Source organism: Suncus etruscus, chromosome 5 (genome assembly GCF_024139225.1).
Source record: "Suncus etruscus isolate mSunEtr1 chromosome 5, mSunEtr1.pri.cur, whole genome shotgun sequence".
NCBI classification, from domain to species: domain Eukaryota; kingdom Metazoa; phylum Chordata; class Mammalia; order Eulipotyphla; family Soricidae; genus Suncus; species Suncus etruscus.
This window is the reverse complement of record NC_064852.1, coordinates 118318251-118342015: the sequence shown is the minus strand read 5'-3', so window position 1 is coordinate 118342015 and position 23765 is coordinate 118318251. Positions and strand designations below refer to the sequence as shown.

At 41.8% G+C, this 23765-nt stretch overlaps 2 protein-coding genes and 1 non-coding gene across 3 annotated transcripts in view; 2 read left to right on the top strand and 1 right to left on the bottom strand.

Moving 5' to 3' along the window:
- LOC126008678 (aldehyde oxidase 2-like) overlaps positions 1-10024 on the top strand; it is a 96452-nt gene extending 86428 nt beyond the window's left edge. Inside the window, exons 35-36 of the mRNA XM_049772917.1 lie at positions 2040-2207; positions 9908-10024. Coding sequence (XP_049628874.1) covers positions 2040-2207; positions 9908-10024 — 285 coding nt within the window. The remainder of the gene's footprint in view (positions 1-2039; positions 2208-9907) is intronic.
- The window catches only part of CLK1 (CDC like kinase 1), a 747223-nt gene that overhangs the window by 656716 nt on the left and 66742 nt on the right, over positions 1-23765 (bottom strand). The gene's annotated exons all lie outside the window — the stretch shown is intronic.
- On the top strand, positions 13834-13940 carry LOC126010620 (U6 spliceosomal RNA). The gene has a single exon (XR_007496640.1). It is a non-coding gene; the product is annotated as a U6 spliceosomal RNA (small nuclear RNA).

The window sequence follows — 23765 nt, the reverse complement described above, 5'->3', positions numbered from 1 at the left end:
TCTATAGTGCTTCTCAGATGCCCATTGGGAGTGTATTTTGCCCCAAGAACAACTGTTAATGGCTGAAAATATTCCAGTTGTCTCAACTGAGAGAGAGATGATCTTGCTAGTAGACAGAGGTCAGAGACACTGGTAAAGAACCTTCAGGGCTCAAGACAGCCCCCATAAAGATATAAAGGATTATCTGACACACAATGTCAATGGAGTCAGGAACCAAAGACTCTTACTAAGGCCAAACTGTTTTAGCAATCCTTATTACTAAAATAGTGAGAGTGTACATTCAAACAAAGGTTTGTGTATATGCATTATTGCATGCCAATTGCACAGAAACCAGCTTCCAAATAGAAATTTCACTTAGTTTTTGAGATGTATTGTGAATGTTTTTTTAAATCATAGAAACATAAATGTTTTAAATTTCTTTAAATCATAAACCTTGGGAGGTTTTTTACTAAAAGTGGCAAATTAATACCACCATTACCACCCCCAAAATGGGTCTCTATATATATGTTTGAATTTGGATATTTGATGACTAGATCCCACCTTCACCCAGGAACTTCTGTGTGTATGGAGATGGAAGATAGAGAAGGGCAGAAGGTAGAGGTTGGAAGAAAGAAAATCTTTGATGTGAAAGAAACCTTTGATGTGTCTTTTTCCACAGGGAAAAGGCAAAGGAAGTTCATCCTCACAGAGAGCAGCTTTCAGGCCACCAAGATAAACGAAGCAGAAATAATTTGTACTTGGGCAGTGGGTTGGTCAGCTCACTGACCAAATCTAACCTGCAGCGATAACACTAACATGGTGTTTTTAAAGTTGAGAATTTTTATTAGGGGGAGTGGGAGGGTCCATACCCAGGAGTGCTCAGGGGCTACTCCTGACCCTGGACTCAGGAGTTACCCCTGGTCAAACTTGGGAAACTTGGGCCAAGCTAGATCCACCACATACAAGACTCACACTTCACTTCCTGCATTATCTCTACAACTCTAAAGATTTGGGATTTTTACATTAAAATACAAAGATCTGGATTTTCTTTTTAAAAAATATTGAATGGGGGTTGGAGCGGTAGTGCAGCAGTAGGATGTTTGCCTTGCATGCAGCTGATCTAGAATGGTCCTCAGTTTGATCCCTGGTGTCCCATATGGTTCCCCAAGCCAGGAGTGATTTCTGAGTGCATAGCCAGGAGTAACTTCTGAGTGTCACCGTGTGGCCCAAAAAAACAAAAAGCAAAAAAATTGGATGATCTGTTCAGTTTTGCTACATTTCTCAAAAGCACTGAAGAAGTTACTAGAAGGAAGAATAGCTGCCTAATGTAGGCAAAACAAGAAAATCTGTATATCCAAATTGACCCCAAAATCTCTTACTGCCCCCTCTGCCCACATAAACTACTTGTCTTAACTTCTTTTCCAAGTTAAAAATAAGTTTGCATGGGGTCGGACAGCAGTAGGGCATTTGCTTTGCATGCAGCTGATCCAGGACAGACAGTGGTTCAAATTCCAGCATCTAATATGGTCCCCCATGCCTGCCAGGAGCGATTTCTGAGTGCAGAGCCAGGAGTAATTGAGCATTGCTGGGTGTGACCCAAAAACAAACAAACAAAAAAAAGTTTGCAGCCATTATCTGATACTCTTCTAGAATCCTCTTCCTGCCCTGACCCTGGAGTCTTATAAGACATAATTCTCTGTGCATATGAAGTTGGCCAGTTCAAGCCATTGAGTACCCTCCCCTCATCCCTTTTTCCTCTCTCTCTATCTGTCTATCTCTCTTACACACACACACACATACACACACACACACACACACACACACATGTTTTCCTAGAATAAATATTTAACTCAAACAAGGTTCAAGGTGCAAGAAGTTTGGCTGCTTACAGAATTCATTAAAAGCACTCAAGCTCTCACAGTCAGTGAGTAAACCAACATGTCCTGAGATGACATGATGCTAGTTGAGGAGGAGGCAATGAGGAATACAACCTGACCCCTGACCTCCAGGGCTTGTTCATCTAGTATAGAGGCTTATGCAACAGATGTACTTTCTTGCAGGGGCTGGGAGAGTCGGGGATGTTCCTGGGGTCATCTGTGTTCTTCGCAATCACTGATGCAGTGGCAGCAGCTCGAAAGGAGAGAGATGCAGCCGAGAACTTGGTCGTGAGGAGTCCTGCCACCCCGGAGCAGGTCCGAATGGCCTGTATGGATCGGTTCACAGAAATGGTAAGAGAGTATTGCTTTATGTTGCAAAAATCGATTTTGCAAGGCCAGAGAGCTAGTACAGCAGGTAAGTCTCCTGGTGACCTTGCATATGGCCAACCCAAAGTGGACTCCCAGTGTCCTACCATGACCACAGGAGTAATTCCTGTCCAAGAACTAAGTGATCACCACTAATTGTCACACACACACACACACACACACACACACACACACACACACACACACACACACACATAAAAGAAGATAATAAAATAAAACACATTTTTTCTTTTCTTTTGCTTTCTTTCTTTTTTTTTTTTTTGGTTTTTGGGCCACACCCGGCGGTGCTCAGGGGCTACTCCTGGCTGTCTGCTCAGAAATAGCTCCTGGCAGGCACGGGGGACCATATGGGACACCGGGATTCAAACCAACCACCTTTGGTCCTGGATCGGCTGCTTGCAAGGCAAACGCCGTTGTGCTATCTCTCCGGGCCCTCTTTTGCTTTCTTGTTCTGTTTTGTTTGGGGCTACACCTGGCAGCACTCAGAGGTTACTCTTGGCAGGCTCAAGGGACCATACGGGATGCTGGGGATCAAACCTGGGTTAGCCACATGCAAGGCAAGCACCCTACCCACTGTGCTATCGCTCCAGCCCCAAAACACATTTTTCTATGTTAAAGTGTTAAAGATTTTTTCATGTGGTCTTCACATTTAAGCCAAGATCAGAATGAAGTAAGGGCACAGCTTAAGTCAGGTAATTTATTTCAGGCATAGAAAAGCCAGTGCTAAGGTTCTGTGAACGTTTCAATGAATTCAACATGGCCTGAGACTAACTAGCTCTCAAAAAGGCCTTCACTGGGGGCAGAGCAATAGCACACAGCAGGTAGGGCATTTGCCTTGTATGCAGTCACTCCTCAGCATCCCATAAGGCCTCCTGAGTATCACCTCTGGTATGACCCAGAAACCCCAAACAAAAGAGGTCTTTATTAGCTCCTGACCTTGCCACCCTGGTAAGATAAGATAGAGGCATTTGAAAGGCTGAAATTGTTCTCCTTGGCAAAGAAATGGGATTTCCATACCAACAGGTGAAATCTGGATAGTTCTTGAGCAAGTTTTCTGGAAACTAGCCTCCATTCGAATCACCATGTCTATTTCTCTAGCCCTTTAGAAAGTGCCTGATGCTTTCAAGCAGCCTCCTGCAGTGCTCGTACTATGGTTCTCACACGGATCAGAATCCTGGAAGCATCTTAAAACAAATAAGAGCCTTCATCAGAATTTAACAGAACTATGTGTCTCTTTTTTGAGCCATGTAATGACTCATACTGACATAATACTGTGCAATACCAAGAAAATTTTGAAATATGAATACTAATACTGTATTTGACCTTCAAAGATGTGTGTCAAGCACAATTATTCTGATTAGTAAGAAAGTCAGAGTGGGGGGGGGCCGGAGCAGTAGCACAGTGGTAGGGCCTTGCATGTGGACAACTGAGATGAACCCGGGTTTGATTTCCTGGCATCCTATATGGTCCTCCAAGCCTGCCAGGAGCAATTTCTGAGTGCTCCACCAGGTATGGCCCAAAATCCAAAAGTTAAAAAAGAGAGACAAATCATGTGTAAATATTGGAGTTAAGGTCTCCATCAAAACATATTCACTAAAATTCATATTCTCCAAAGTATACCACTCCCAAGGTACATTCCAAAGGTCTTGAAAAGAATTTCCACATTCATTCAGTTGACCTGGTAAAGGCAAAATAATATGATCTTAAGACTAGCAGCCTTAGAGGGCTAGATCAGTAGTACAACAGGGAAGGCTCTTGTCTTGAACACAGCCAACTAGGGTTCCATCACTGGTATCCCTATATGGTTCTTTTTTTTTTTTTTGGGGGGGGGGTCACACCCACTAGTGCTCAGGGGTTACTCCTGGCTCTATCTATGCTCAGAAATCAACCCTGGCAGGCACAGGGGACTATATGGGATGCTGGGACTCGCCTTACCACCTTACCGCTGTGCTATCTCTCTGGCTCCCTTTTTTTTTTTTTTTTTTTTTTTTTAGCCTATATGGTTCTTAAGCCTGCTAGGAGTGATTCCTGAGTATAGATCCAGGAGCTACCGCTGAGCATCACCAAGTGTAGCAACCCCCACCCCCTGCAAAAAGCAGCCACTTGCACATTAAGAAGCTTTGGGGCTGGAGAGATAGCATGGAGGTAAGGCGTTTGCCTTTCATGCAGGAGGTCATCGGTTCGAATCCAGGTACCCCATATGGTCCCCCATGCCTGCCAGAAGCAATTTCTGAGCCGGGAGCCAGGAATAACCCCTGAGCACTGCCGGGTGGTGACCCACAAAAAAAAAAAAAAAAAAAAAGAAGCTTTAAAAATACTCATTTATCAGCCTGAGGCCTTGTTCCCTGATCTGCCTACCTGGCTGGTACTGTTTTTTTTTTTTTTTTTTTTTTTTTTTGGGTTTTTGGGCCACACCCTGTGACGCTCAGGGGTTACTCCTGGCTATGCGCTCAGAAGTTGCTCCTGGCTTCTTGGGGGACCATATGGGACGCCGGGGATCGAACCGAGGTCCGTCCTAGGCTAGTGCAGGCAAGGCAGGCACCTTACCTCCAGCGCCACCGCCCGGCCCCCTGGCTGGTACTGTTATACATGGGCTCATGTTGGCTTTGTTTATGGCCAACCCAAAGTTGATTACCTCCTGGTCAGAACAGTGCTGGGCCGGTAATTTCTACTCTCAGCCCAGTACGGCATCCTGGGTCAGTCAAATCCAGCTAGAAACACCATCTCCCTATTGGAAGGGCCCCAACCACTATATTTCCTCCCAGAGAAAGTGGGTCTGGAGCAATAATCTAAACAAAGATGAGAGTGAAATATGTGTGGCAATCTCTCTCATCAAACTAAGAGAGAGAGTTGCCTGCCAGTTTTTATTGAGTTCAGAGACCACCCGTGGGCAGGGGAGTAAGAAGAGAAGGCCTATTCTGAGTCAGACCTTCCCAGGTTGGTTTGATACATGTTAAGTAAAAAAAAAAAAAAATCTCTGTTTTGAGTAAAACCAAGTTGAAACAGATACAAAGAAATTGGGATGATATTTGTTTTGAGTAGAACCAAGTTGTAAATTGTAAACCAGCACTATATGTCATTTCCTTTCGGTAATAGAAGGAAGAATGGCTTTCTTGGAAAATGTGCTAGAAGCAGAGTAATTTACAATTCCACAAGGGAGAAAAAAATTTCCCTTCAGGCCAAGAAATGCCTAATTAACACTTTCAGATTAGAACTTTCCTTGAAAACAGTGGTTAGATGTTTAAAAAGAAAAAATTATTTCAGATTCCAAGACATGCAGAGCCCCACACTTGAAACTTTTAAAAAAATACTACCTTGGAGAATTTTCCATAGGACAGATACAGAAACTGCCTTGTACCTGGTACTCATTAACAGTAAAAAGTATCTATTAAGTGACTGAAAATTATGACATGTCGGACTGCCCTGATGGAAACCATGTAAAGTGAGTTAGAAAATTCAATTTCCATCTCACAGAAGCTAAGCTCAGACAACTCAGCTTCTCTCAAGCAAACTTGTAAACAGGTTAGAACTCAGCCCTCATTCTCAAGGGGAAGCTTCTGGACTTCTGAGGAATCCTTGTGACCACAGTGAATAGCTGTGGTTCTGCTGAGCCCTGGTTTTATAAAAACTAAACGGGGGGTGGGGGAGGGAATCCTTGCATCCTAGACCAGTCCCCAATTCCAAACAGTCAAGCCCATTATCCTTGGATTCTCTTTTTTTTGTTTTGTTTTTTTTTTTTGGGGGGGGCACACCTGTTTGCTGCTCAGGGGTTACTCCTGGCTAAGCGCTCAGAACTCGCCCCTGGCTTGAGGGAACCATATCGAACCGCAGTCCTTCCTTGGCTAGCACTTGCAAGGCAGACACCTTACCTCTAGCGCCACCTCACCGGCCCCAATCTTTGGATTCTCAATAAGGCATGTCTGATCAGTGCTGGGTGTCTGATTTCTAAAAAGCCTTCCTTCATCAAGCCCTGCTGCAAAATGCGCTCCCTGGAGCCCAGACTTCTTTAGTTTATCCAATCCATCCCCTTCTGTAACCACCACTGAATTTCTCCCCCTGCTTCAAAAGCCCAGACAAACCATGGTTGCCAAGCATGTTTTGTCAGAGAACTAGCAAAGGGTGCCATGCACCCACCTGCCCTCTGCTCAAATCCACCGCATCACATGTAGTCCCTAAGCACTATAAGGCCAGACCTCTGAGCAATGAGCCAGTAGTATCCCCATGAGAACTGCTGGGTATGGTCCCAAAACGCCCCACACCCAAAAATAAATCATGTCACTTGTTGGATTCAGGAAAGGGCGCCTCTTCCTGGCAGCTGAAAGAACAGAGGATTATAAATATTTTAGAGCACCTCTCCCACACACACTGCAGCTGATTTTTTCTAGTTCAGCCATCTGAGCCTCACCCCCATAACCTTTCTGAGCAGGGGAGATTCCCTAGTCAGACGACACTGTACTCTATTTTCAGTACAGCTTCCAGCATAGACAAACATGTAGTCTTCTGCCTGTTCTGTGGGAAGCTAAGCTACAGATCATGGCCAGGGCCTGCGAGTTGTACCATTGTTCCTCAGGCACATAGGTTCTGTGACAGAGCACGGAGGCTGACAGCATGGCTCTGAATGGCAAGGCCTACAGTGCCTTCCTCAGAATGCCAGGCCTGATACCATGCAAGCATGCACACATGGGAACACTCAAATGAGTATGTGCTCATTCTTCACTTCTTTCTTTTCCTCCTTGTCTCTTGCACTTCTTGGAAGAGCTTGTATGAGATTCTTGGCTGTGAAACCAAGATCTCACTAAGCCTACTTTTCCTATGATATAGAGATGAAACTTCGTCTGTTTCCTGTAAAACTTTTTGCTTGTTTTGTTTTTTGGCCACACCCACTGACGCTCAGGGGTTACTCCTAGCTATGTGCTCAGAAATTGCTCCTGGGTCTGGAGAGAAAGGACAGGGTTGGGCATTTGCCTTGCAAGCAGCCAATCCAGGATGGACAGTGGTTCGAATCCCAGCATCCCATATGGTCCCCCGTGTCTGCCAGGACTGATTTCTAAGTGCAGAGCCAGGCGTAACCCTGAACACTGCCAGGTTGACTAAAATTAAAAAAAAAAAAAAAAAAAGAAAAGAAAAGAAAAGAAAGAAATTGCTCCTGACCATATCGGATGCTGGGAATGGAACCGGACACGTGGTCATTCCTAGGCTAGCAATGCCAAGACAGACTCCTTACTACTTGCACCACCGCTCTGGCTCCTCCTGTCAAACTGTAAAACTTGATGATACTTTCCACATGACTTTCTTATCGCTGAGGTTAGAAATGCCTTCACTAAATAGATGTTTTTGTGTCTAAAGAGTCCCCTTTCTGACTATGTTTCAGAGAAGCAATGGAAGAAAAGATATAGGGGAAATACCCAAAAAGGAAAGAGGGCACCTTTCAGATGAAAAGATGAGAAAAGCTGAAATGTTGTAGTACAGCATGAATAGAACTAGATTGCACTGAATGAAGCAAAATAAGTCAGAGGGAGAAAGACAAATACTGGATCATCTGTACCATGTATAGAGGCAGAACTAGGGAGTGGATAATATCAAACCATATCAGGCCTAAGTGCTGTGGGGTGTGAACCAAAACACAAAAACAAAGACAACAAAGTCCAACACCCATTCATGATAAAAAAAACTCTCAACAATAACAAAAACAAACAAACAAAAAATAACTCTCAACAAGATGGGAATGGAAGGAAATTTTTTCAATATAGTCAAGGCCATTTAACACAAGCCAGTGGCAAATATTCTCAATGAAGATATACTAAACGCTTTTCCAATAAAATCTGGTACAAGGGACGAAGCAATAGCACAGCGGTAAGGCATTTGCCTTGCACATGGCCAATACAGGATAGACCCCAGTTCCAATCCCATATGATCTCCAGAGGCTGCTAGGAGGACTTCTGAGTGTAGAGCCAGGAGTAACCCCTGAGCATCGCCAAGTGTGATCCAAAAACAAAACATAAATAAATAAATAAATAAATAAATAAATAAATAAATAAATAAATAAATAAAAGTAAAATCTGGTACAAAACAAGGTTGCTCCCTCTCTCCCCTCCTATTCAGCATAGTACTAGCAGTACTTGCCATAGCAACTGGGCAAGAGAAAGATATCAAGGGCATCCAGATAGGGAAGGAAGAAGTCAAGCTCTCACTGTTTGCAGATGACATGATATTATTTATAGGAAACCCTAAGGACTCTACCAAAAAAAAAAAAAAAAACTTCTAGAGGGGCCGGTGAGGTGGCGCTAGAGGTAAGGTGTCTGCCTTGCAAGCGCTAGCCAAGGAAGAACCACGGTTTGATCCCCCGGCATCCCATATGGTCCCCCTAAGCCAGGGGCGGTTTCTGAGGGCTTAGCCAGGAGTAACCCCTGAGCAGCAAATGGGTGTGGCCAAAACAAAACAAAACAAAACAAAACAAAAAAACTTCTAGAAACAATAGATTCATATAACAAAGTGGCAGGCTACAAAATTAAAATAAAAAATAAAGACATGATTCCTGGAATTAGGGAGACTAGTTTTAGAGTCCTTACCTTTCCAATTTACTCATTCTCCCTAGTCATGCATTCTTTTTTGTTTTGTTTTATTTGTCTGTTTTTTTGTTTAGGGCCAGTAGCACTCAGGTGTTACTCCTGACTCTGAGCTCAGGAATAACCCCTGGCAGGCTTGGGGACCATATGGGATGCCAGGGATTGAACCCAGGTTGGCCACATGCAAGACAAACACCCTATCTGATATTGTTATGGCCCTTGTGCAATCTTTTTTTTTTCTGTCCCCATACCAGGCAGTGCTCAGGGGTCATTCCTGTGGTGCTGGGGGTGCCAGGAATCAAACCCAGGTTGGCTGCATGCAAGACAAATGCCATATCTGGAGAGATAGCATAGCTAGAGAGATAGCATGGAGGTAAGGTGTCTGCCTTGCATGCAGAAGGATGGTGGTTCGAATCCCAGAACCCCATAAGGTCCCCCGAGCCTGCCAGGAGCGATTTCTGAGCATAGAGCCAGAAGTAACCCCTGAGCACTGCCGGGTGTGACCCAAAAACCAAAAACCAAAAAAAAAAAAAAAAAAAAAAAGAATTGATAAAATAAAAAAAAAGATAAAATATGGGCCAGATAACTCAGTGGTAGGGCATTTGCCTTGCATGCAACTGATTCAGAATGAATGGTGGTTCTAATCCCGGCATCCCATCTGGTCCCTGTGCCTGCCAGGAGTGATTTCTGAGCACAGAGCCAGGAGTAACTCCTGAGTGCCTCTGGGTGTGAATCCCCCCAAAAAAATGATAAAAGAAAAATCATTTAGTAGTCTTTACACATAGTAAATAGTCAATATGCTGGAAAAATGATCAGAAGACATAAGACCAGGGGAGGGAGCTATACCACAGTTGTAGGGCATTTGTCTTGCATGTAGCTGACCCAAGACAGACCCAGATTAGCTCCCCAGCATCCCGTATGGTCCCCAAACCTGCCAGAAATGATTTCTGAGCCCAGAGCAGGAGTAACTCCTAGGGCTACCAGGTATATGGCCCAAAATAATAACAATAACAATAACAATAACAACAACAACAATAATAATAATAGCCTCAAAATTAGAGTCCATTGCCTTCCTTTCCACCTATGTCTGTCACCCAGGCATACCTGGATAATGTAGGACTAAGAAGAGTCTTCCGTGAGTACCTAAACAGTACTGACCTTACGTCTCACCAGCTCCACATAGCAGTTACCAAACTGCACCTGAGTCCCACTTGATTTGCACAACATGCATCTATTCTCCAGAAACTGAGGTTCAAATGAAAAATTACTCTGTAGGGGAAAAAAAAAAGTTAGTCCTATCGTCTATCAAACTTCCATTGCTTTTCCTCACAGAAAAGAATTTCAGAGAAAAATGAGTAGTGAAGTTAAAGAGTTTTTTTCTTTTGAGATTATTAGAAAGGGGAGAGAGAGAGAGAGAGAGAGAGAGAGAGAGAGAGAGAGAGAGAGAGAGAGAGAGAGAGAGAGAGAGAGAGAGAGAGAGAGAAAGGATGATGCATTCAAAAGAGAACATGCATTTCTCCAGAGGGTGAGAGAACCAAGAATATCCAACTCTGGTTGAGATGCAGGTAAATCTTCAAGATGAAAAATGCACACCCCTTGCTTTTGCAATGTTGGTTTCATACCTTTCCTAAGCTTCCCCGATGGTGGGCATTCTATGTCGGTAACAATTTATTGTTAGAATATTGACTAGGGGAAGAGCTTTGGATTCACCTTCATGTTCTTATTATAACCTTTGTTCAACTGAGACTTGGCCTATCCAAAAGGGTGTTCAACCTTTTCTGGGACAGGGCAGGTGACATTTAAAGTCTTATCTAGCCTCAATTCTTGTGTACACACTGTGAATCTGGCCTTCATGCTTTGGGGCTACTTTAAAGCTAATAATAGAGTTACTTTTTTGAGTCATGTGTTGGTTTTATTACTTCCTGAGTACTTATTGCCAGAATTCTGCCTATGTGCCTTATGTGCCATCACTGATTGTGATGGTTTATTATAGTGAAGGGAGACAGATGAATTATCCACAGTGAAAAAGGCACATTGAGTTGAATCCACAAGAGAACAGATAGAGGTACCTGTCTTATAGTGGAAGCACAAAGAAAGTTCTTCATTCTCCCAGGAGCATGTGTGAGATGAGACACAAAAGTTTTGCCAACTATGGAAGCACACTGAGCCTTATTAAGAATAGGTCATATCTGGCTTCCGGTTTTCTCTTTGATTCTGGAGACTAACTCTTGCCAGGTATGGGGTTTGGGGAGGCCCCATGCCAGAGCCCTTTCTCCCTAGCCTGGGGAGTGCTGGGAGGCTTGGCAGGCCCCCAGCCGTCCTTGTCTTTTTCCCCTGACTTCAGGCCTTCCCTGGGTGCCATCTCAGATGGCTAGAAGTGGGTTCAGGTGAACTCTTAGTGGTCCTCAGGTCCCCCACTCCCTCCGTACTCCAGGGGGGAGGTGCATGGGGAGGAGGGTGGGCAGACATCTGGCTTCCGGTTTCCTCTTTGATTCTGGAGACCAGCTCTTGCCAGGTATGGAGTTTGGGGAGGCCCCATACCAGAGCCCTTTCTCCCTAGCCTGGGGAGTGCTGGGAGGCTTGGCAGGCCTCCAGCCGTCCTTGTCTTTTTCCCCTGACTCCAGGCCTTCCCTGGGTGCCAGCTCAGATGGCCAGAAGTGGGTTCAGGTGGACTCTTAGTGGTCCTCAAGTTCCCCCCTCCCTCCGTACTCCAGGGGGGAGGTGCATGGGGAGGAGGGCGGGCAGACATCTGGCTTCCGGTTTCCTTCTTGATTCTGGATACCAGCTCTTGCTGGTCCCCTGGACTTCAGTCTTTCCCTGGGCACGGGTCTAGGTGGACTCTATAGGGGTCAACAGGCTTTCCCCCTATCTCTCCCTACACTAACGGGAATGCGCTCTGGGAGGAGGGCAGGCTGTTCTAGCACTGGTTTATGTTGGGACAGTCAGTGGAAATTTTTCTCTTTGTTGTCATATTGATAGTATTGTGTGCATATATTCTATATATCCATAATATCCATCTTGCATTGTGACCTTGATACTGCCCTACAAAGCTCATTTCTAATATTTTCTGCCTCAGTCCCAACCCTTACTTCCCCCCCATCTTCCCATGTAGGTGCAGCTAATGACAAGAAGCTCACCACATATAGTGATAAGTGCAGTTAGAGAAATAACTACACTGAAAACTATCATAACAATGTGAATGAATGAGGGAAAAAGAAAGCCTGTCTCGAGTACAGGTGTGGGTGGGGTGGGGAGTAGGTAGATCTGGGAAATTGGTGGTGGGAATCCTGCACTGGTGAAGGGGGGTGTTCTTTACATGACTGTAATCATACAACTACAATTATATTTGTAATCATGGTGTTTAAATAAAGATAATTAAAAAAGAATTAAAAATAAATAAAAAAAGAATAGTTAAAAAAAAAAAAAAAGAATAGGTCTTGAAGCAGAGGATGCTGCAGAGCTGACTCTAGTTAAGTGTCCAATCTTTCCAGAGAGTAGAAAATGATATCACATGGCTCAAAGTCCCAGGTAAACAAAGACATTCTTATCAGGAAAAATATTTCAAGGACTTCAGTGTTATTGCCTAAAAGCCAGTCAAAGGCTAAACCTTCTTGGAATGTGCAGAGTTTAAACAACAAAAGAATACCCCTTCACTGCATGGTGATGATGATGAACAATACTGGGTTGATGACAACAGCCACTAACCAGGTCTCAAAACCAATAAAACTAGGCCCAGATAGTACTAAAAAACTAAATTTTAACTAAAAGCAGAAGCAATTTTGACAGCCATAGTGAATACATTATCTTGTTAAAACTATCAAGAACACCAAATAGGGGCCGGAGAGATAGCATGGAGGTAAGGCATTTGTCTTTCATGCAGAAGGTCGGTGGTTCAAATTCCGGCATCCCATATGGTCCCCTGTGCCTGCCAGGGGCAATTTCTGAGCCTAGAGCCAGGAGGAACCCCTGAGCACTTCCGGGTGTGACCCAAAAACCAAAAAAAAAAAAAAAAAACCAAAAAAAAAACCACCAAATAGAGAGAATGTAGAGGGGAGAAGAAGGAAGATGGTACAGAGTAAGGAAAGATCGAAGACCTCTAAAGTCGATGAAGTGAAGCATAAGTCTCAGCACTGAATGGGATTTTTGAGTTATTTTCTCAAAGAGTTAGGGAGTGGGTGAGCCCCAAGAAAGCATACGTAGCAAGAGAATAAATACAAATCTAAACCCCAAAGCAGACAATGGTCCAGGAACCAAAGCTGGGGTGAAAATAAGAGACAGGTCTTGAAAACTTAGAAAACTAAAACTTGCCATCATCTATGGCAGAGGAGTTGACCTGAACTTACCTCAGACTACACTGAGGAGCATTGATCAGTATCCAGTACAGTCAGGGGCAGAACAACCTAGTTCTACATAAAATAGACAACTATTAGAAGCCAATAAGAAGAGACTAAGGGGGTGCTGGAGAGATAGCAAGGAGGTAATGCATTTGCCTTCAGAAGGTCATCAGTTCGAATCCCGCTTCCCATATGGTCCCCCGTGCCTGCCAGGAGCAATTTCTGAGCATGGAGCCAGGAGTTTCCCCTGAGCACTACCGCTGTGACCCAAAATGACACACACACACACACACACACACACACACACACACACACACACACACAAAAGCAAGAAGAGACTAAGGGAAGTACCTGGGAGAAGGGCACACCAGCTCCCATTTTCATTTCAATGTAAATTAACAGTGTTAAGTATAAAATCATCCTGGCCTTCAGTTGTTGTTGTTGTTGTTGTTGTTTTCATTTCTTTTTCTTTCTTTTTGTGGGGTTGTTTAACATTTCTTTTTGTAAGCTTTCTGAAATAATTAAGAGAAAAGCCTCTTGTACACGTAAATGATTTCCATTATTTAACAGGGCATTTGATTTTGTGGGGTTTTTTTTAAATAATATCTTTATTTAAACACCATGATTACAAACATTATTGTAGTTGGGTTTTAGTCATAAAAAGACACCCCCCAAAAAAAAGAATACCCCATGCTCGCTTCGGCAGCACATATACTAAAATTGGAATGATACAGAGAAGATTAGCATGGCTCCTTCGCAAGGATGACACGCAAATTCATGAAGCGTTTTATATTTTTGGTACCAGGCCCAAATAGTTGTATGATCACCAAGTAGTAAGCTAGACACAGAGAGGACACTTGTACTGGCAAACCGGGGGGTGAGAGTGGGGTATTGGGATGCAGGATGGAAATAGGGGTGGAGGGAGGACAACTTTGAGGATGGGAATTCCTCTGATTCAATGTTAATATCTCAACCTAAAACAATATTGTGAAGGATATGTAAGCCACTTTGGTCAAAAGAAAAAGAAAAGAATACCCCCCTTCACCAGTGCAACATTCCCACCACCAATGCCTTTCCCCCCTCTCCTCACCCCCACCTGTATTCGAGACAGGCTTTCTTTTTTTTTTTTTACATGGCTTACATATTTATTTATTTATTTTATTTAAACAACTTTATTACATACATGATTGTGTTTGGGTTTCAGTCATGTAAAGAACACCACCCATCACCAGTGCAACATTCCCATCACCAATGTCCCAAGTCTCCCTCCTCCCCATTCAACCCCCGCCTGTACTCTAGACAGGCTTTCTATTTCCCTTGTACATTCTCATTATTAGGATAGTTCAAAACGTAGTTATTTCTCTAACTGAACTCATCCCTGTTTGTGGTGAGCTTCATGATGTGAGCTGTAACTTCCAGCTCTTTTCTCTTTTGTGTCTGAAAGTTATTATTGCAAGAATGTCTTTCATTTTTCTTAAAACCCATAGATGAGTGAGACCATTCTGCATCTTTCTCTCTCCCTCTCTCTGACTTATTTCACTCAGCATAATAGATTCCATGTACATCCATGTATAAGAAAATTTCATGACTTCATCTCTCCTGACAGCTGCATAATATTCCATTGTGTATATGTACCACAGTTTCTTTAGCCATTCATCTGTTCAAGGGTATCTTGGCTGTTTCCAGAGTCTTGCTATGGTAAATAGTGCTGCAATGAATATAGGTGTAAGGAAGGGGTTTTTGTATTGTATTTTTGTGTTCCTAGGGTATATTCCTAGGAGTGGTATAGCTGGGTCATATGGGAGCTCGATTTCCAGTTTTGGGAGGAATCTCCATATTGCTTTCCATAAAGGTTGAACTAGACAGCATTCCCACCAGCAGTGGATAAGAGTTCCTTTCTCTCCACATCCCCGCCAACACTGCTTGTTCTCATTCTTTGTGATGTGTGCCAATCTCTGGGTGTGAGGTGGTACCTCATAGTTGTTTTGATTTGCATCTCCCTGATGATTAATGATGTGGAGCATTTTTTCATGTGTCTTTTGGCCATTTGTATTTCTTCTTGTCAAAGTGTCTGTCCATTTCTTCTCCCCATTTTTTGATAAGAATTCGATGTTTTTTTCTTGTAAAGTTCTGTCAGTGCCTTGTATATTTTGGAGATTAGCCCCTTGTCTGATGGGTCTTGGGTGAATAGTTTCTCCCACTCAGTGGGGGCTCTTGTATCCTGGGCGCTATTTCTTTTGAGGTGCAGAAGCTTCTCAGTTTAATATATTCCCATCTGTTAATCTCTGCTTTCACTTGCTTGGAGAGTGCAGTTTCCTCCTTGAAGATGCCTTTAGTCTCAATGTCCTGGAGTGTTTTACCTACGTGTTGTTCTATATATCTTACGGTTTCAGGTCTGATATCAAGATCTTTCATCCATTTGGATTTTACCTTCGTATACGATGTTAGCTGGGGGTCTAAGTTCAATTTTTTGCAAGTGGCTAGCCAGTTGTGCCAACACCACTTGTTGAAGAGGCTTTCTTTGCTCCATTTAGGATTTCTTGCTCCTTTATCAAAAATTAGGTGATTGTATGTCTGGAGAACATTCTCTGAGTATTCAAGACTATTCCACTGATCTGAAGGCCTGTCTTTATTCCAATACCATGCTGTTTTGATAACTATTGCTTTGTAGTACAGTTTAAAGTTGGGGAAAGTAATTCCTCCCATATTCTTTTTCCCAATGATTGCTTTAGCTATTCTAGGGTGTTTATTGTTCCAAATGAATTTCAAAAGTGCCTAATCCACTTCTTTGAAGAATGTCATGGGTATCTTTAGAGGGATCGCATTAAATCTGTACAATGCTTTGGGGAGTATTGCCATTTTAATGATGTTATTCCTGCCAATCCATGAGCAGGGTATGTGCTTCCATTTCCACGTGTCCTCTCTTATTTCTTGGAGCAGAGTTTTATAGTTTTCTTTGTATAGGTCCTTCACATTTTTAGTCACGTTGATTCCAAGATATTTGAATTTGTGTGGCACTATTGTGAATGGGGTTGTTTTCTTAATGTCCATTTCTTCTTTATTACTATTGATGTATAGAAAGGCCATTGATTTTTGTGTGTTAATTTTGTAGCCTGCCACCTTGCGAGACAGGCTTTCTACTTCCCTCACTCATTGACATTGTTATGATAGTTCTCAGTGTAGTTATTTCTCTAACTGCACTCACCTGATTTTGGTTCTTATTTTTAACACAATGTAATTACAAGTTGAGCATCCAAGAAAATATGATTGCAGTGAAGGGGAGGAATTATGTTCTGCTCTGGGCCAAACCAAGTCCTAAAAGAGTGAATCAGTGTGAAAGTGTGAATCACAAGTCTGTTCTCAGGAGGTTTAGTCCACAGCTTAAGGAGCAGGGCACAGTCCAACACAAATTATTGGGGTAAAGCTGTGGACAGGACTGTTCCCAGATCAACCTCATCTACCAGTTCTCCATTCTATTCTCCTCTCAAATTGTCAGAGGATAAATAGTCCTTTGGAACTCATATATGAAAAGCAAAGCATTTTCATTGTGACCTTAAATGTAGTAGAGGCCACAACACAAACCCACTTTCTTCTAAGTATTTAATTCTTTTCTTTCTTAGATTCCAAGAGATGATCCTAAGACATTTAAGCCTTGGTCTATCCCTATAGCATAACACTGCTATCATCTCCAGAAAAGTAAGTTGAATAAGCTAAAAATTAAATAGTCAAAGAGAAAAAAAATCAGCCAGACCAGCGATTTTTAAAATGTAATCTATGTATGATACTTTAAAATTACACAAATATGAGCTTCAAGTTTCATTTTGATATCTTATCCAACTTTTAATACCAAACACTAATAACTTTGGAAACTGACAAAAGTCAGTGTCTTGGACACAACAGTTTTTCTTTAACTTTAACATAGAGAAGAAATATTTTGGAAATTCAATAAACGATTAAATATTTATATATACTATTAATCTCTAATTTATTAAATAGTTTAAGAAATATCCTTAGTTAAGTAGTTTAAAGATCCTACTTTCTGGTTCTTTTGTTTACTACTGAAGTGAAAAACACTATGTTGAAACCTATTGATTGCTGAATTTATAAGTAACTAGTGCTCTTTGGTAAAGTTATCCTTTTATGATCAGTGAGTTTAACATTGAGTTTGCTTAACAGAAAATGTAGAATTCAAGAGGCTTTCAAGAATGGTTAAATGGGGGGAATCAGAAGGAAAAAAAAGAATGGTTAAATTTTTTTTTTTTTTGGGTTACACCCGGCAATGCTCAGAGGTTACTCCTGGCTCCACACTCAGAAATCACTCCTAGCAGGCTCAGGGGACCATATGGGATGCCGGGATTTGAACCACCAACCTTCTACATGCAAGGCAAATGCCTTACCTCAATGCTATCTCTCCGGCCCCAAGAATCGTTAAATTACCTAAAAAATGTATGCAGATGAAATAAAATAAAATTTCACTGATCAAAGTTACAATTCTGCATTTCTATAAATTAAAGGTGCAACAACAGAAAAATTAATTATTAATAGTTAAGTAATAATAATTGATCAATAATTCATTGTGTTCTCAGATGGGGCAACTCACATTTACATTTCTCCTTCAACATGTTAGATAATCTATTAATTATTATTAATTTATTATTAATTATTTATTAATTAAATGATAATGGTTAATTAATGGTTTATTTTTCTGTACAACAAAAATATATTAACACCTAAAATGATAATAAATTATTCTAAAGTAATGTATATTTAAGCTACATTGAGTCTCTGATAGCCTTTCCCTGAAATTTACAATTTTGCTTCCTACAAATTTGTTCCTACATATTTCTTCCTACATATCTTCCTACATAATTGTTCTCATAAATTTGCTTTTAAGTAAGCATTTATGGAATTTATTAACTTATATAACATTAAAATCATACATATGTCTTCTATAACGTAAGTTTTGCTGTTAAATGTGAGAAAATCACTGACCTTATCTAATGTCCTTTTATTGTAGTGGTTTGGGGGGTCACACCTGGTATACTCAGGGATTATATATGAGTACTCAGTATTTGAAAAATCATATATATATATATATACATATATATACATATATATACCACTCATGTGGTAGGTGGTCACTGATAGTAATGCTCAGGGGATCAAGCAGTACTAAGGATTGAACCCAGGCCTTTGCTCGAAAAGCATGCACTCAGCCCAGTGAGCCAGTTCTATGACTCCCAACATCTTATTTTTAAAGTATGGCAATATTTTATTCAGTAAATATAGCATGGAGGCCATGGGAAATAAGTAACTCCCTTACTAAACTTGTTAATCAAAATTATTAATAAGTATCATGATTTAAAATTATATTTTAGTATATATTCTTTAGCTTTACAATGATATTTAACTAAGCCTATTATCAGACTGCCAATATTTACCCATCATTATCTCTATTCATATCCATAAAGCTCACCATGGCTGGAAGAAAAAAATTACCTATCAAAAAATTTCAACTATTTATCTATATGCACAAAAATTGAGAAGTGTAACACCATGATAGAATACATGCTCTATAGTTCTGGATTCAATTTCAAGTACACATACATGAAAAGTTGTTTTACCGGGCCCGGAGAGATAGCACAGCAGTGTTTGCCTTGCAAGCAGCCGATCCAGGACCAAAGGTGGTTGGTTCGTATCCTGGTGTCCCATATGGTCCCCCGGGCCTGCCAGGAGCTATTTCTGAGCAGACAGCCAGGAAGTAACCCCTGAGCACTGCCGGGTGTGGCCCAAACACCAAAAAAAAAAAAGAAAAGAAAAGTTGACACTGCCAACCCAGGACAGGGTTTAATCCCTGGCATCCCATATGGTCCCCAAGCCTTAGCAGTAGTGATTTCTGAACACAGAGCCAGGAGTAACCCCTGAAAGCTGCCAGGTATGCCCCACTCCCCCCCAAAGTAAAGAAAAGGGAAAAAAAGTTGTTTTGAATCTTATTTTATTATTTTTCTCTTTTGTTTTTTTCCTCCAGGATGTTCCAGTTTTTTACAAGTGAAAAGATGACTTATTAACTCTAACTGGACCCAAACTTACATCCTTATAATGCTATAGAAAAATTACTAAATTTAGAAACATTATTCAAGTTTCATGATTACATGAATAAGACAAATCACTATTTACAAATTACATATGTAAACTTTTCAACCTAGAAACAACCAGATAAGCTCAGTATCTATAATAAGCAAATTCAATGCTAATTTATTAAAATAATATGCAAATGTAGTAATGAAAATAACTTTTCCCATCTGCTTTAATGGAATTAATAAAATGGATTACAGTCTTAGAATGAGAGACAATTGTCAGTAGATAAATGATGTGACTTCCCAGTGACTTGTAATATTGATCTTATATTCCAATCTCATAAATATTTAGTTATCCATCTGCTTAGTAAATAACATAAGACAAAATAATTCTGTATCATAATAATCCCTGTGTTGAACTTTAGAATATGCAGCATCCATGGGACTAGAGAGATAGTAAAGGGGATATGGCACTTGCCTTGTATTCAACCAACTACAGTTCAATCCCCGCACTGCATATAGTTCTTTGAGCACCAAGAATGATCCATGAACACAGAGCCAGGGGTAAGCCTGAATGCTTACTGAATGCTACTGGATATGGCGTGCGCACGCGCACACGCACACACACATACACACAAACCAAAGCATGAAGAATCCACAAGCTTCATTAATTTTAGTTTTATAGGTCTTCTGAGAAGTAAGCAGATAAATTGGGCCTGTTTTGTCCAGAAAGTCTGAGAAATATTGGTTCACTGCATCAGTATTCACAGAAAGAGGCTCACCAAGCTGTCATTCACGAAAGAACCTAAAGTAAAGGAAAGATGAAGGCTAAGCAAGGTTGTTTGGTGACTGTGAGAGACAGAAAGCAGAGGCATGTGGTCTGCATTTGTAACGCTAAATTCATGGCAGAAGAGCACATAAGATTAGAGGGTCTGGAATGGCCACAACTATCTGGACCATTGGTCAACTTGGATGATTCTAGCAGGCTCAGGAATTAAGGCAGCATGTAGGAGTACAAAGAGAAAGGAGGCAGACATAGAAGCTTGATGAGCAAAAGTTATGCAAGATGTGGAAGTTGAGAGTTTGGGCAATGGGGAGTAGGATGGCCAGGGGAAAGTATGGAATTCTATTTTATAAAAAAGTTTTTATTCTTGGGGCCAGAGCTGTGGAGCAGCGGTAGGGCACTTGCCTTGCATGCAGCTGACCTAGGACGAACCGCAAATTCTCTGGCGTCCCATATGGTTCCTCAAGGCAGGAGTGATTTCTGAGCGCATAGCCAGGAGTAACCCCTCTGCATCACCAGGTGTGGCCCCAAAAAAAAGGTTTTGACTCTTGAAAATAAAATCCTGAATGGTTTCACTTTACTATATGGAAGTGAACTAATGGTTTCATCTTTTGGAACTCAAGATGGTAAATTGAACCTGCACTGTTTAATCTGGTCTATTAGGACTAAAGATATATTAGTGAGCATTTGTTTTCTATATTTCACAGTTAAGAACTATAAAACAGTTAAAATAGGAGGGTATATGCCTGACTCTATGGTTCAATGGATAGCGCATTGGACTTCTAGACTAAAATAGGAGTGTCTGAAGACAACATTGGCCTGAATTGAAGCACTGAAATCTAAATGACAATGTATATCAACAAAATGCTTTCTTTGATCACAATGGTTTCAACAAAATAAAAATTTTAAAAATAAAATAAAATAAGTAAAATGTTTACTTTGGATCCATCCTCTCTTGAGCTGGAGGCTAGCTCTAGCCGCATGGGATTTGGGGAGACCCCATGTGGAAGGCCTTCTCCCTAACTTGGGTGCACTGGGAGCCTTGATAGGCCCCCAGCCTTCCCCTCGTCTTCCCCCGGCCTCCAGGCCTTCTGGGGTGGCAGCCCAGGCAGCCAGACAAGGTGAGTGTCGGGGAGTCCCTCCTGGATGGGGTCCCAAGCTTTCCCCGCCCTTCCCCCAGCTCTAGGTTGGGAAGGGCACAGGGAGTAGGGCGGGCAGATCCTGGCTTCCGGCTCTCTGTCCATCCTCTCTTGAGCTGGAGGCTAGCTCTAGCCGCATGGGGTTTGGGAAGACCCCATGTGGACGGCCTTCTCCTTAACTTGGGTGTGCTGGGAGCCTTGATAGGCCCCCAGCCTTCCCCTCTTCTGCCCCCGGCCTCCAGGACTTCTGGGGTTCCAGCCCAGGAGGCCAGAAATGGTGGGTCTTAACTTGGGGTGTGCTGAGATTTGCTCGGTTGCACTAAGTTTGTCACTGGCAATTTCTGACTAGTCCACATATGGAACTGCATGTATTAAGAGTATCCCTTGGGCCCGGAGAGATAGTACAGCGGCGTTTGCCTTGCAAGCAGCCGATCCAGGACCAAAGGTGGTTGGTTCGAATCCCGGTGTCCCATCTGGTCCCCCATGCCTGCCAGGAGCTATTTCTGAGCAGACAGCCAGGAGTAACCCCTGAGCACCGCCGGGTGTGGCCCAAAAACCAAACACACACACACAAAAAAAAAAGAGTATCCCTTATCTTCCCTTATCTTTATGTTTGTTTTGCGTATCCAGAATGTCCATTTTGTATTCTTCCCTTTCCCACACCCCTACAAAGCTCATTTTTACTCCTTAACTCTCTCACCCCCTCAAACATCACTAACCCACATACTCTTTTTAACTTTAGTACTGCACAATCCTAATCACAGATCAAAGCCGTGCATTGTGTGTGACAACCCCAAACTGTTTCAAAAGACATAAAATGGACATGTATTTCTTTCGAATATTTTGTGTTTTTTTTTTCTCTGACAGCTATAAGTCTTACTAAATATTCTCTTATACAGTGACGATTCTAACCACTTTTTATCTTCTCTTTATGAGCTGTTCAAGGAATTTCGTTGAAAGAGTCCCCCAGTTTAATGCTTATGATTGAACCATGTCATGGGTTTTGTTGGACTTGTTCTTATGGCCCCCATATGTCCCAATAACGCCACGTGGCATTGCTCCTTTTTTGCATAGGCACATTAAAATGGGAAAATACTATACATACAAATAAGATCCTATCTAATAGAGATTGGAACACACAAATCTTGTAGTGCAAAGGGACCTTACACAGAGACTGTGTGTGAAAAATAGAAGTGTGTTGGCACTACAGACAATGTCTTGGATTGGACGATCTAGCTTGCCTGGAGCCTAGAGTTGGTCTTATGCCAGGAAACTTCAGGGGTCGGGTCTCTTTGTATTTAGGCCAAGGTTATTCCTTTCCATTCCCCTCATATTTTGGTGGGCCTATGCAAACAATTGCCACTCTAACACCATTTTTACTGTGCTCCTTTGACTCTAATCCTTAAAAAAAAAAAAAAAAAACCACTTAAAATTTGAGGTTAACTTAAGCTAATATGCATGTACATGGAAATGTAAAAAATACTATGCCTCTAATGTTTAAGGAGTTACGTAAGTTTTATGGCTTTAGATTGCCTTGTGTGCTGTTAAGAAATATTATAATGTGTTACAATCTGGGGACTTGAGGGACAAAGTAATTGTACATGGATTCTGTTTTTATTTATCTTAATGTTCTTTGGCTGAAAGTTCAAAGTTAAGATATCAGCAAGGGCACTCCTTCTGAGAATTATGTTATGGGTGATTGTCCTTCCACTGTAACTTTACCTTGTCCTCTTTCTTTGCATCTTTGTTCTCATAATTAAAAATAAAAAAATATTAAAAAAAATGTTTTCTTTGAAAAATGCACATTTGATCTCTAGTATATAGAATAACAGAACAAGGGAATGCAAGGCACCAAAGAGGGGGATACCTAGAAACCCTGGATCCTAGATTATAGAGCTGAAAAGGATATGGAAGGAAAGAAATCTAGAGGGTGTGGGGAGTAAGGAGAGGCAAACAGGACATACAGGATTTGGGGGGAGAGGCCCTGACACACTGACAATGCAGAACTGCAGTATATCTATATATTTAAACCCACATAACCAAACAAACAAAAGTCATTGCTATCAGTGAGGAAAGCTAGGAGTTGGGAGAATAATCGGGAATGTTGTGGAGGGTACTTGACAATGGTGATGAGGTTGGTGTTGGAACATCGTATGCTGAAGCACAACTATAAAAATTACTCTGGGGGCTGGGCGGTGGCGCTAAAGGTAAGGTGCCTGCCTTGCCTGCGCTAGCCTTGGACGGACCGTGGTTCGATCCCCCGGTGTCCCATATGGTCCCCCAAGCCAGGAGCAACTTCTGAGCACATAGCCAGGAGTAACCCCTGAGCGTTACTGGGTGTGGCCCAAAAACCAAAAAAAAAAAAAAAAAAAAAAAATTACTCTGTAGATCACAGTGCCTTAAATAAATTATAAAAAAGAAAAGAAAAGAAAAACATGTATTTGAACTCATAGGCTTAAAACTGGACTGGGTCCTGCTAAGACCACTGAATAAGGTATTATTCTCCCCTCTGTCTAGATAACCCTGAGTCTTGGCTGCAAATGGGGAGTTTAGAACTCTTGCCTTCAGTCCCTGGGTTCTTTGAGTAGGCTTCCTCCTGGTAAAGGGTAAAAGAAAATCTAC